We start from the raw sequence: 12,995 nt of genomic DNA, 5'->3' as shown, positions 1-12,995 counted from the left end.
TCGTAATATTAAAACACTCATGGAAATACAAGTGTCATACATCATTTAAAAGCTTAACTTCTTGTTAATCCAACCGCATTGTCAGATTTCAAAAAGGCTTTACGGCGAAAGCATACCATGCGATTATCTGAGAACAGCGCCCCACACCAAAATACTTTTCAACCAGCACAGGCGTCACAAAATCACAAATAGCGATTAAATCACTTACCTTCCGAAGATCTTCCTCTTTTTGCAATCCCAAGGTTCCCAGCTGTACAATGGTTGTTTTGTTCGATAAAGTCCTTCTTTATATCCAAAAAGGTCTGTTTAGTTGGCACCAATGATCTCAGTAATCCTCTCTTTCAACATGAATACAAACTAATCCAAAAAGTTACCAGTAAAGTTCATCCAAATAAGTCAAACGATGTTTCAAATTAATACTCAGGTACTCTAATATCTAAATAAATGATAATATTTAAGACGGAGAATAGTATGCTCAATAGGGAACATAAATACCGAAGAGCGCGCACCTCATTCACGCACCTCATTCACCAACAAGACCACTTTTCTAATGAGAGACAAGTTGTAGTTCTTCCAACTACTTGTTAATTTTTCAATAAACAAGCCTGAAACCTTTTCTAAAGACTGTTGACATCTTGTGGAAGCCATAGGAACTGCAATCTGGGTCCTATATATTTATATTTCAATTAGGCAAACACTGAAATTGCCTGTGACCTCGAAAAAAAAACATTCCTTGGGTTTTCGCCTGCCATATCAGTTCTGTTATACTCAAGAGTGTTTTCTATCCAATGCTACCAAGTATATGCATATCCTAGCATCTGGGCCTGAGTAACAGGCAGTTTACTTTGGGCACGTCAGTCATCAGAAATTTCAGACAAAAACCAGTATGCTAACGAAGTTAAACACTGTTTCCCATGTTTGTTCAATGAACCATAAACTATTAATGAACATGCACCTGTGGAACGGTCATTAAGACACTAATAGCTTACAGATGGTCACAGTTATTAAGGTCACCGTTATTAAATCCTTAGGACACTAAAGAGGCCTTTCTACTGATTGAAAAACACCAAAAGAAAGATGCCCAGGGTCCCTGCTCATCTGCTTGAACGTGCCATAGGCATGCTGCAAGGAGACATGAGGATTGCAGATGTGGCCAGCGAAATAAATGGCAATGTCCGTACTGTGAGACGCCTAAGACAGCGCTACAGGGAGACGAGACTGACAGCTGACCGTCCTAGCAGGAGCTGACCATGTGAAACAACACCTGCGCAGGATCGGTACATCCGAACATCACACCTGTAGGACAGGTACAGGATGGCAACAACTGCCCGAGTTACACCAGGAACGCACCATCCCTCCAGTGCTCAGACTGTCCGCAATAGGCTGAGAGAGGCTGGACTGAGGGCTTTTAGGCCTGTTGTAAGGCAGGTCTTTCTTTACCAGACATCACCGGCAACAACGTCGCCTATGGGCACAACCCACCATCGACCAGACAGAACTGGCAAAAAAGTGCGCTTCACTGACGAGTTGTGGTTTTGTCTCACCAGGGGTGATGGTCGGATTCGCGTTTATCGTCGAAGGAATGAGCGTTACACTGAGGCCTGTACAATGGAGCGGGACCGATTTGGTGGTGGAGGGTCCGTCATGGTCTGGGGCGGTGTGTCTCAGCATCATCGGACTGAGCTTGTTGTCATTGCAGGCAATCTCAACGCTGTGTGTTACAGGGAAGACATCCTCCTCCCTCATGTGGTATCCTTCCTGCAGGCTCATCTTTACATGACCTTCCAGCATGACAATGCCACCATATTGCTTGTTCTGTGCGTGATTTCCTGCAAGACAGGAATGTCAGTGTTCTGCCATGGCCAGCGAAGAGCCCGGATCTCAATCCCATTGAGAACATCTGGGACCTGTTGAATCGGAGGGTGAGGGTTTGGGCCATTCCCCCCAGAAATGTCTGGGAACTTGCAGGTGCCTTGGTGGAAGAGTGGGGAACATCTCACAGCAAGTCCTGGCAAATCTGGTGCAGTCCATGAGGAGGAGATCCACTGCAGTATTATGTACAGTGGGGCACAAAAAGTATTTAGTCAGCCACCAATTGTGCAAGTTCTCCCAATTGTGCAAGTTCTCTTTTCATCATAGGTACACTTCAACTATGATAGACAAAATGAGAAAAAAAAAATCCAGAAAATCACATTGTAGGATTTTTTATGAATTTATTTGCAAAATATGGTGGAAAATAAGTATTTGGTCACCGACAAACAAGAAAGATTTCTGGCTCTCACAGACCTGTAACTTCTTCTTTAAGAGGCTCCTAGAGGAACCAGGCTCTGAGGGGTAGCCAGTCCTCTTCTGGCTGTGTCGGGTGGAGATTAGTACATGGGCACTAAGGCCAGATTGTTCTTCAAGATGTTCAAACGTTTATAGATGACCAGCAGGGTCAAATAATAATCACAGTGGTAGAGGGTGGTCAGTACCTCAGGAGTAAATGTCAGTTGGCTTTTCATAGCCGAGCATTCAGAGGACGAGACAGTAGATGCGGTAGAGAGAGAGAGTGGAAAACAGCAAGTTCGGGACAGGGTACAAGGTTCTATAGCCCGCAGTCAGAACAGTTGAAACTGGAGTACCAGCACGACCAGGTGGACTGGGGGTAGCCAGGCCAGATAGTCCTGTGGCATGATCCTAGGTTTTAGGTCCCCCGGGAGGAGAGGGAGAGAATTCGAGCGAGCATATTTACATTCACACAGGACACCAGATAAGACGGGAGAATTACACCAGATATAACAGACTGACCCTAGCCCTCCGGGGACTGAGCTTAATCTGTGTCTGGGAAACTGGCCTTTAAGCAAACTAGTTTAACAATCTCATCTATCAAACCCCATCCAGAGGGCACGTTCACTGAAACCACACTGGTCAATCAGTCACTTATCATTAGAACCGCAGGGCCTTGAGGGACCTGCCCTTCAAGCTGCCATTCTGACTGCTAACAGGTGTAATTAATATATTTCATATATGCTATTGCAAAATATTCATTTGTGTTCATGAAGGTGTCAAGTAACAGAATTTATTTTAGTTAAAAAAAGAATAATAAAATAGCATTTTCATTTGTTTGTAACTGTAAGCTATAGGTGAAAACAAACTGGTCAATGAATTGTATTTGGACTTTTGTTCCAACTAGGAAACAGAAAACATATGTCTTAGAACACTAAAATGTTATTTGGATTTTAAAATAGTGTACAAAATACCACAAAGACACACAGTCAGCAAAACACACGGTCAAGTGTTGAAAACAGTAGCCTAAACATCATTATAAGCGCCAAGTGTGCTTGATAAATAGTGAAAATCAGCACAAAAGCAACAATGGCATCATATTTTAAATTAATGTCGATATGGCAGCAGTCAAAAATAGTCAAATATTGTCAGCTCGTGCTTACGTCTTCATCCCGCTCGTCTTCCGCTCCTACCCGCTCCTGCAGTTTTTCATACCACACTACCGACTCCCACCCGCTACTGGAAGAGCTGGTCCCAAAAACCAAACCGCAGTCCTGCAGTGTTATTTTAGACGAATGTGATACAGCTCACTTGTCAGCATTGGTCCCAGCAATTTTGCGCCCTATAGGCAATATCAAATATGCTAAAATGACTTGAGAAATAGGTGGCCCATTTTACATTAGGCTTTCTGTATTACTGGACTATATCATCCAATATACTAGATGTAGTTTGGGAAGCAGAGTTGGAGTCTTGCCCTTTTCTCTTTATACGTTTTAGGAGTGTGAAGATTCTCATTATTTATATTTTTATCTCCCCAATTTAATGGTATCCAATTGGTAGTAGTTACAGTCTTGTCTCATCGCTGCAACTCCCGTACGGACTCGTCCTCCGAAACACAACCCAACCAAGCCGCACTGCTTCTTGACACAATCCCCATCCAACTCGGAAGCCAGCCGGAAGAAACACTGTACACCTGGCAACCTGGTCAGCATGCACTGCGCCCAGCCCCCCACAGGAGTCACTAGTGCGCGATGAGACAAGGATACCGGCCAAGCCCTCCCTAACCCGGACGACACTGGGCCAATTGTGTGCCGCCCCCATGGGCCTCCCGGTCGCAGCCGGCTTGGACTCGGACCCAGAATCTCTGGTGGCACCCGGGAGGCCCATAGGAGTGCGACGATTTTCAGCCAGAGCAATATGGATGATCAATATTTATATCTAGGCAATGTAGTGAACTATAGCCTAATCATATTAAGGAAGTACATTTCCTTGGAAAGAACTGCCCTGTGCTTCTCCGCCCATACTTAGGCTATAGCCTACTCTATTTATTTGAGGCCACACAAGCTCCTGATCTCGAAGGTATATGGAATCTGAACTAGAAGCGGCAAGAAAGAGGACTGCTACACTTGCCACGTTTTGCATAAGGACATAGCCTAACTTTTTAGGTTTGCAGGCAGAGACTAACAAAGGGGTAATCAGTACTTAATGAAACGGGTGCCACGCCCGCTCACCCTAGTAGCCAGCCTAGGCACCCGTCGTTCGACTCACGTTATTCCATTATCAATATTTATTTAGGCACTGTAGTAAACTACAGTCTAATCATATTTCAATTAATGTCATATTGAAGTTAACTGCCACGTGATTCTCCATCCATGTAGGCAGCCTCCTCTATTTCAACACATACCAGGCACAGAACTCGCACACCCAACTTGGAGAGAAGTAGGCTCCTGAAGTTGCCCGAGTGTGTGAATAATGCGACAAATAAAAAAATGTGCTATTAAACCCTTTACAAAGATCTGTGAAGTTAATTTGGATTTTTACAAATGATCTTTATAAGACAGGGTCCTGAAAAAGGGACGTTTCTTTTTTTGCTGAGTTTACATACGAAAAAAGGCCAGTTCAAACTACCATTGGGAATTGTGTTCCCTCAGGACAAAATGCAAAACTTGTGGTGCTTTCAAGACATTAGAATTAACCCTTCTCTCCGAGGGCCCTGGCTCCTATACCATCCCTATCACGATGCCCTGAGCGAAGCTGTGGAGACTGATACTGCACCGAGGAGGCAGTAAAAGATTGGTATGGCTTAGCATGGTACATTGTCAGTCTGACTGCAGGCTGCCTAGCGAACTGCGTGGAGCCGTGGCAGCTATCTAGTCGGCACCGTTCCCTGAAGGACACTTGTGCATAATAGACGGAGCCTACTCATGGAAGGAACGGGACAGCATGGTGTCCCCTCAGCTACCTTTGCATGTGGAGGTTTGTCCATTTTGACTGAGTGATTGTTGTATGGGGCAGAGACTCTCTGGCTACTGTTAGCTACGGTTTAAGGGGGGGGGGATCTGTATAGCTGCAAGGAATCTGTATATCTGATCTGTATAGCTGCAAGAAAAGGCCACAGGACAGGGCAGCAACCGCAGTCTGGTAAAGAGCCATCCAAGGGCACCATAGTAAGGTCTACTACAGTTCCAAGCGGATCTCAAGAAATAGATAGAAAAGTATATTTGTATATATGATATTACCAGTTGGCACAGGTCCTAATATTGGGTTAGGGTTACTCTGCCACACAACATTGGGGGGAAAGTTCTAATGTCAAAGTTAAATAAAAGTCCAGAAAGACGCACCTCATTTGTGGCCTTTAACTCTTTTGTGGGCCAGCAGGTGTGTTTTAGCGTCTGCTCATTCCAGTTTCATCAGAGCAGAATAATAAAATGGGCCTTGAGGAGGAAATGTGGGTACTGTGTGCACTAGGCCCTCCAACCATCCAATGGGTCAATGGCCCCACTTCACTTCCCTTCCCTTCCCTTTCCCCACTACAGCCCAAACCCCAGCCCCTTCTCCTTGGAAAGTTGTTGCTTCTCTTCCCATGTTGGCAGGGCCAACCCTCATCTTTCACCAGCCACCCATTTGGATTTCTCCTCAGAGGTTATTATTAGCAGCCTCTGAAATTCAAGTCCACCGAGGGTTCCTCTAACAGCCACAGCTTTACCCCCCTACCTCCCATCATGCAGTGGGACACAAGGACTGAGACCTTTAAGGGGGTAGGGACTCTGCACCTCAGCTCAAACTCCTTTGTGAAGTTAGTAACACACTCTGAAATGAAGCTAGTTATATCACCAAGACACATACTGTGGTGTGTAGCACCCACTATGACAAGGTGTCAAGAACTCATAGGGAATCAAATTAATTAGCTATAATTGTGCGTTTCACAACAAAAATTGTTTCAATGGCTACTCAATGAAGGGAAGTCCCATACACTCACAGGGCACCTCCATCAATATAGACACAAGACTGATTTTATAATACCTAATGAATATAGGGCATAAAAAGTGTTTTACTAATGCTTTTCACTGCATACAGCTTTCAAAGTGGGAATATTACATGGAGGCCTAATTGATATCCCCGACATCCACAACCAGAGAATGCACTAATGTGGAAATAACGTTGGAGAAGGATGTGCACGTTTCAATAGGGAGACAATGGGTTTTTCTTTTACCTTTTGAAGACTAGTAGGATTCAGTTGTGTCTTGTCAATGATTTTAATGGCAACCTGTCAAGAAAGAGTAAAGGAAAACAATTAATCCTGTATCAACCACTCCTAAAGACTCAAGAATTGGCACGCCTGTAAACGGGCCACCAATGACAAACGTGTTTCTCAGAATGCATAGTAGCAATTCTAGAGTGTGTAAAGCATTGCATCTAGGAGAACTGCGAGGGCTGGTGGGGGTCTCAATACAATTTGCTTCAGTTCCTCTAGTTTGTTGCTTAATTAAGTTTAGTTTACAGCATTTAAAGCACAGTATATCTAGTTCAATTTCCCTATTACTCTCAGGCCATTAACTTGCATTTTGTTTGTTTCACCAATGAACAAAATGCAATTACATTGACTATTGTTATGATTAATGCAGTGCGTTGCCCCTGGACTATTCAGGTGCAGGAAGGGTGAGGTGACTGGTATTAGCAAAGCCCACAAACTAACTTTGTGAAAATAACTTCCTCCATAAAATACAAACAATTCTACTTTACTGTATTATTTTCTAGACATACAAATTAGATAATGCACTATCAATCATGACAGGTGCCTCCGGAGTCTGATGGGGTCTCACCTCTCTGCCCGTGAGGATGTGGCGTGCCAGCTTGACCTTGGCGAAGTTTCCCTTGCCGATGGTCTTGAGCAGCCGATAGTTTCCGACGTGCGGCTGCTCGTCGGCACACGAGGCGATAGAGTTCCGGCAGCGGGAGCCCGAGCGCCCGGGTCGCGTGGTCACCTCATTGCGCGCCTCAGCGTGCGAGGTGTGCTGTGGACAGAAGATAAGTCTCTCAGAGGTCATTTGAAGTCTAGAGGGGGACATTGATCTTTGCGCAGACAGGCAGCAGCAAAGCAGCTTAGAACATGACACAATCAAAAGCCAAAAGCTAGAAAAGGTCAAATGTTCCTTGCCTAGAGGGCATTGGTCAGAGCAGAACTTATCAGTAGGCATTCAAACAATCACTATGGGTAGAGCCGTGGTCTAGTGGTAACACTTCCCGGCACGCGTCACACCTGGGTCGTTTCATGTCATTTCAGCAAGCAATGACACCCACCATCTCAGATTGTTCTGACATAGATTCTGTAGTTCGAAACTGATAACATAAGCATTCTGGAAACATTACTTTGTTTAAATATAATTTGATCTCTTGAGAAATTAATCTAATTGACGGCACCCAAATTGCCCAGTTTAATTGATAGGATTCATATACTACTTAAATATAGTACCTGACATCCGATTTGGACTAAACTTTTTTCTAACAATGAACAAGACATGAGGAATCCAAAGATGTGGTAAAAAGCCATCCACGGACCCTCCCCCACCCCCCACCAACAAGTATTTGATCATACATGTTTGACACACAGTATGGAGCTGCGGCTCAGAGTACTGTTCCTTCTTCTTATGTAATGTATTCTTCGAAAAACAAATGAGTTAATGGAATTGTAACGCCATGGTCATTTCATGACATAACAGTTGAAAAGAACAGAGAACAGTCGAAGTTGGACCTGTTTGAACTGACCTTTGACAGAAAAGACAAGCACGCAGCACGGTGTGTTCACAGAGGGTCCAACGTTTGCGCTGCGTGGGGATGTTGTCCCCCCCCCCAGATTGAAATGGTTGGGATTATGTACCATTTTACATCCTGATATTACCAGGTTCTGACCACTAGATGGTAAGGTTCTTGGTGTTAGGTGATTGTTTCTTTAGTTGTTAAACTCGGAGCGGTTGTTTTGGGCCTGGTACCGGGTTCTGACCACTAGATGGTAAGGTTCTTGCTGTTAGGTGATCGTTTTTTTACTTGTTAAACTCGGAGCGGTTGTTTTGGGCCTGGTACCGGGTTCTGACCACTAGATGGTAAGGTTCTTGCTGTTAGGTGATCGTTTTTTTACTTGTTAAACTCGGAGCGGTTGTTTTGGGCCTGGTACCGGGTTTGCGGAGCTTACGTATCCACTCTGTCAATGTCGCTCAGAAAATAGAAAGTGACATCCTTCAAAAGCTACAGAACTTATCTTTTTGGAAATTGCGCTCAAATCCTACTGCTAGCGAAATCATGAGAATGCTCTCACCACCACACAGGTCATAAATCATGCACTATGGTGATATTTATAGAGTATACAATTTAGATGTTTTTTCTTCTCCTGTTGACATATCATCATTGGTAAGGATTGCAAAGGATACAAACATACAGGCATTAGCACGAGTTGACATAAGGGTAAGAAAGTACTGGTGAGTAAATCATATCAGCACTGCCTGGTAATGAGGGTAGAGATTGCTAAATGTTTGAACAACATTGAAAAGTCATTAGTATTAAAGTATGAGTAAAGCAGTCGAGTGAGCATGTGGCTGCACACGCAAAAACCTCACCTAGAGAAACCTTCCCACCCACGGTATAATACCTCACCTAGAGAAACCTTCCCACCCACGGTATAATACCTCACCTAGAGAAACCTTCCCACCCACGGTATAATACCTCACCTAGAGAAACCTTCCCACCCACGGTATAATACCTCACCTAGAGAAACCTTCCCACCCACGGTATAATACCTCACCTAGAGAAACCTTCCCACCCACGGTATAATACCTCACCTAGAGAAACCTTCCCACCCACGGTATAATACCTCACCTAGAGAAACCTTCCCACCCACGGTATAATACCTCACCTAGAGAAACCTTCCCACCCACGGTATAATACCTCACCTAGAGAAACCTTCCCACCCACGGTATAATACCTCACCTAGAGAAACCTTCCCACCCACGGTATAATACCTCACCTAGAGAAACCTTCCCACCCACGGTATAATACCTCACCTAGAGAAACCTTCCCACCCACGGTATAATACCTCACCTAGAGAAACCTTCCCACCCACGGTATAATACCTCACCTAGAGAAACCTTCCCACCCACGGTATAATACCTCACCTAGAGAAACCTTCCCACGGTATAATAACTAATCTAGAACAGACTTATTTCAGAAAACAGTACCGGAGTGCCAAGTCTAGGTCCAAAAGGTTTCTTAACAGCTTCTGTTAACAGCTAATCAAAATGGCTACCCGGACTATTTGCATTGTCCCCCCCCCCACCCCCATTTTACGCTGCTGCTACTCTGTTTATTATCCATGCATAGTCACTGTACCTCTCCCTAAATGTACAAATTACCTCAACTAACCTGTGCCCCCGCACATTGACTATTTACCGGTACCCGCTGTATTTAGCCTCACTACTGATATTTTATTGTTGAGATAAGTCAGGTTTGAGGAAAAGGTGAACGGAGAAAAGTACAGTGAGATCCTTGACAAAAACCTGCTCCAGAGCACAAAGGACCTCAGACTGGAGAGAAGGTTCACCTTCCAACAGAACAACATCCCTAAGCACACAGCCAAGACAACACAGGAGTCTCTGAATGTCCTTGAGTGGCCCAGCAAGAGCCCGGACTTGAACCCGATCAAACATCTCAAGAGACCTGAAAAGAGCTGTCTAGCAACGCTCCCCATCCAACCTAAATCAAATCCAATTGTATTAGTCACATGCGCCGAATACAACAGGTGTAGACCTTAGTGAAATGCTTACTTACGAGCCCCTAACCATGTACATGTAGGTATAGTTATTAAAGTGACTATGGAAAGACTATGGAAAGATAAGAGTAGCAGCAGTGTAAAGGAAGGGGGGCATTTACAAATAGTCTGGGTAGCCATTTGATTAGATGTTCAGGAGTCTTATGGGTTGGGGTAGAAGTGGTTGAAACGCCTCTTGGATCTAGACTTGGCGCTCTGGTACTGCTTGCCGTGCGGTAGCAGAGAGAGCAGTCTATGATCCAGAAGTCAGCCCTATTTGGTAAAAGACTAAGTCCATTTTACGGCAAGAACAACTCAAACAAGCAGAGAAATTGACAGTCCATCATTACCTCAATACATGAAGGTCAGTCAATATGGAACATTTTCAAGAACTCTGCACATCAAGTGCAGTACCAAAAACAATCAAGCGCTATGATGAAACTGGCTCTTACGAGGACCGACACAGGAAAGGAAGACCCAGAGTTACCCCTGCTGCAGGGGATACGTTCATTAGAGTTACCAGCCTCAGAAATTGCAGACCAAATAAATGTGTGAGAGAGTTCAAGTAACAGACATCAACCTCAACTGTTCAGAGGAGACTGCGTGATGCAGGCCTTCATGGTCAAATTGCTGCAAAGAAACCACTACTAATGGACACCAATAAGAAGAGACTTGCTAGGGCCAAGAAACACAAGCAATGGACATTAGACCGGTGGAAATCTGTTCTTGGTCTGATAAGTCCAAATTTGACATTTTTGGTTCCAACTGCTGTGTCTTTGTGAGAAGCAGATTATCTCCACATGTATGGTTCCCACTGTGAAGCATGGAGGAGGAGGTGTGATGGTGTGAGGGTGATTTTCTGGCGACACTGTCAGTGATTTATTTAGAATTCAAGGCACACTTAACCAGCGTGGCTAACACAGCATTCTGCAGAGATACGACATAGACCCAACACACCTCCAGGCTATGTAAGGGCTATTTTACCAAGAAGGAGAGTGATGGAGTGATGCATGAGATGACCTGGCCTCAAGCCAATTGAGATGAGTTGGACCACAGAGTGAAGGAAAAGAGTGAAGGAAAAGCAGCCAACAAGTGCTCAGCATATGTGGGAACTCAAACACTGTTGGAAAAGCATTCCAGTTGAAGCTGGTTGAGAGAATGCCAAGAGTGTGCAAAGCTGTATAAGCAAAGAGGGATTTGTTTAACACTTTTTTGGTTACTACATGATTCCATGTGTTATTTCATAGTTTTGACATCTTCAGTATTATTCTGCAATGTAGAAAATAGTATAAATAAAGAAAAACCCTTGAATGGAGTAGGTGTCCAATCTTTTGACTGGTACTGTATGTAAATGTGATACCAGTTGTTTTTTTTTATACATTTGCTAAAATTTCTACAAACCTCTTTTGCTTTGTCATTATGGGGGTCATTATTGTGTGTAGATTGACGAGGGGGAAAAAAAAAACGTTTTATCCATTTTAGAATAAGGCTGTAATGTAACAAAATGTGGAAAAAGTCAAGGGGTCAGAATACTTTCCGAATGCACTGTACATCATCTACAGCATAATTATTAACTTGACCATGCTTAAAGATATATTCGATGTGTGATTTGTTACCCATCCACCAATTACTGCCCTTCAATACAAGGCTTTCAAAAAGCTCCCTGGTTGTTGTAGTGGATTCTGTGCTTGAAATGTAATACTTGCCTGAGGGACCTTACAGATGTATATATAGGGAACAGAGGAAGGTGTAGCCATTAAAATAAAATCATGTCAACCCCTATTTTTTCACGTAAAGTCCATATAACTTGTGATTTAAGCCAAATTTTGCAAGCTAGCATTATTATTATTTTTTTATTATTATCTTCACTTAATCACTAGTTAAACTACACAGGTTGATGATATTACTAGGTTTACTAGCTTGTTCTGCGTTGCATGTAATCAATGCGGTGCCTGTTAATTCATCATCGAATCACAGCCGACTTCAACTTCGCTAAACGGGTGATGATTTAACCTCTCTTGGGTAGGGAGCAGTATTTTCACATCCGGATGAAAAGCGTGCCCAAAGTAAACTGCCTGTTACTCAGGCCCAGAAGCTAGATTATGCATACAATTGGTAGATATGGATGGAAAACTCTAAAGTTTCTAAAACTGTTAAAATTATGTCTGTGAGTATAACAGAACTGATATGGCAGGCGAAACACAGAGGACAAACCATCCCAAAAATGTCAGCATATCACTGTTTTCAATAACTGTCAGTTTATTAAGGCTATCACTTTTATTGGCTGTCACAATGGCTATTAGTTTTATTAAGGTGAAATCCTCCCAGATTTCAGTTCCTAGGGCTACCACTAGATGTCAGTGTTTAGAAAGAGTTTCAGGCTGTTTTTTTTTTTTAAATGAGCCAAAAATTTGATTTTTTTTTCTAGGTGGCTCCCATTTTGGCTGTAGTGTTTCCAAGCGAGTGAAGAGAGTGCGTTCTTTGGTATTTATCTCTGGTAAAGATGATAACAATTCTCCGTCTTAAATTTGATTGTTTATTTACGTATTAGGGTACCTAAGGTTTGATTATAAACGCTGTTTGACTTGTTTGGAAAAGTTTATTAGTAACGTTTGGCATTCATTTTGTATGCATTTTGATGGTGGGAAACTGGGTGGATTATTGACTGAAGCGCAACAGCTAAACTGAGTTTATGGATATAAAGAAGGACATTATCGAACAAAATGACCATTTGTGATGTATCTGGGAACTTTTGGAATGCCAACAGAAGAAGATCAAAGGTAAGGCATTTATTATATCGCTATTTCTGACTTTCGTGGCGCACCTGCCTGGTTGAAATATGTTTTTCATGCTTTTGTATGCGGGGTGCTGTCCTCAGATAATCACATGGTGTGCTTTCGCCGTAAAGCCTTTTTGAAATCTGACACCG

At 43.3% G+C, this 12,995-nt stretch overlaps 1 protein-coding gene across 2 annotated transcripts in view; it reads right to left on the bottom strand.

The window, feature by feature from the left end:
- Positions 1-12,995, bottom strand: part of LOC118386742 (MAP/microtubule affinity-regulating kinase 3-like) — a 142,510-nt gene that overhangs the window by 114,711 nt on the left and 14,804 nt on the right. For both annotated transcript variants that reach the window (XM_052523415.1, XM_052523416.1), the window contains exons 2-3: positions 7,092-7,283; positions 6,482-6,535 (exon numbers count right to left, since the gene is read on the bottom strand). In XM_052523415.1, the coding sequence (XP_052379375.1) occupies positions 6,482-6,535; positions 7,092-7,283 (246 nt within the window). The remainder of the gene's footprint in view (positions 1-6,481; positions 6,536-7,091; positions 7,284-12,995) is intronic.

Source organism: Oncorhynchus keta, chromosome 8 (genome assembly GCF_023373465.1).
Source record: "Oncorhynchus keta strain PuntledgeMale-10-30-2019 chromosome 8, Oket_V2, whole genome shotgun sequence".
NCBI lineage: Eukaryota > Metazoa > Chordata > Actinopteri > Salmoniformes > Salmonidae > Oncorhynchus > Oncorhynchus keta.
The sequence above is the reverse complement of the archived record's forward strand: the minus strand, read 5'-3'. Positions and strand labels throughout refer to the sequence as shown.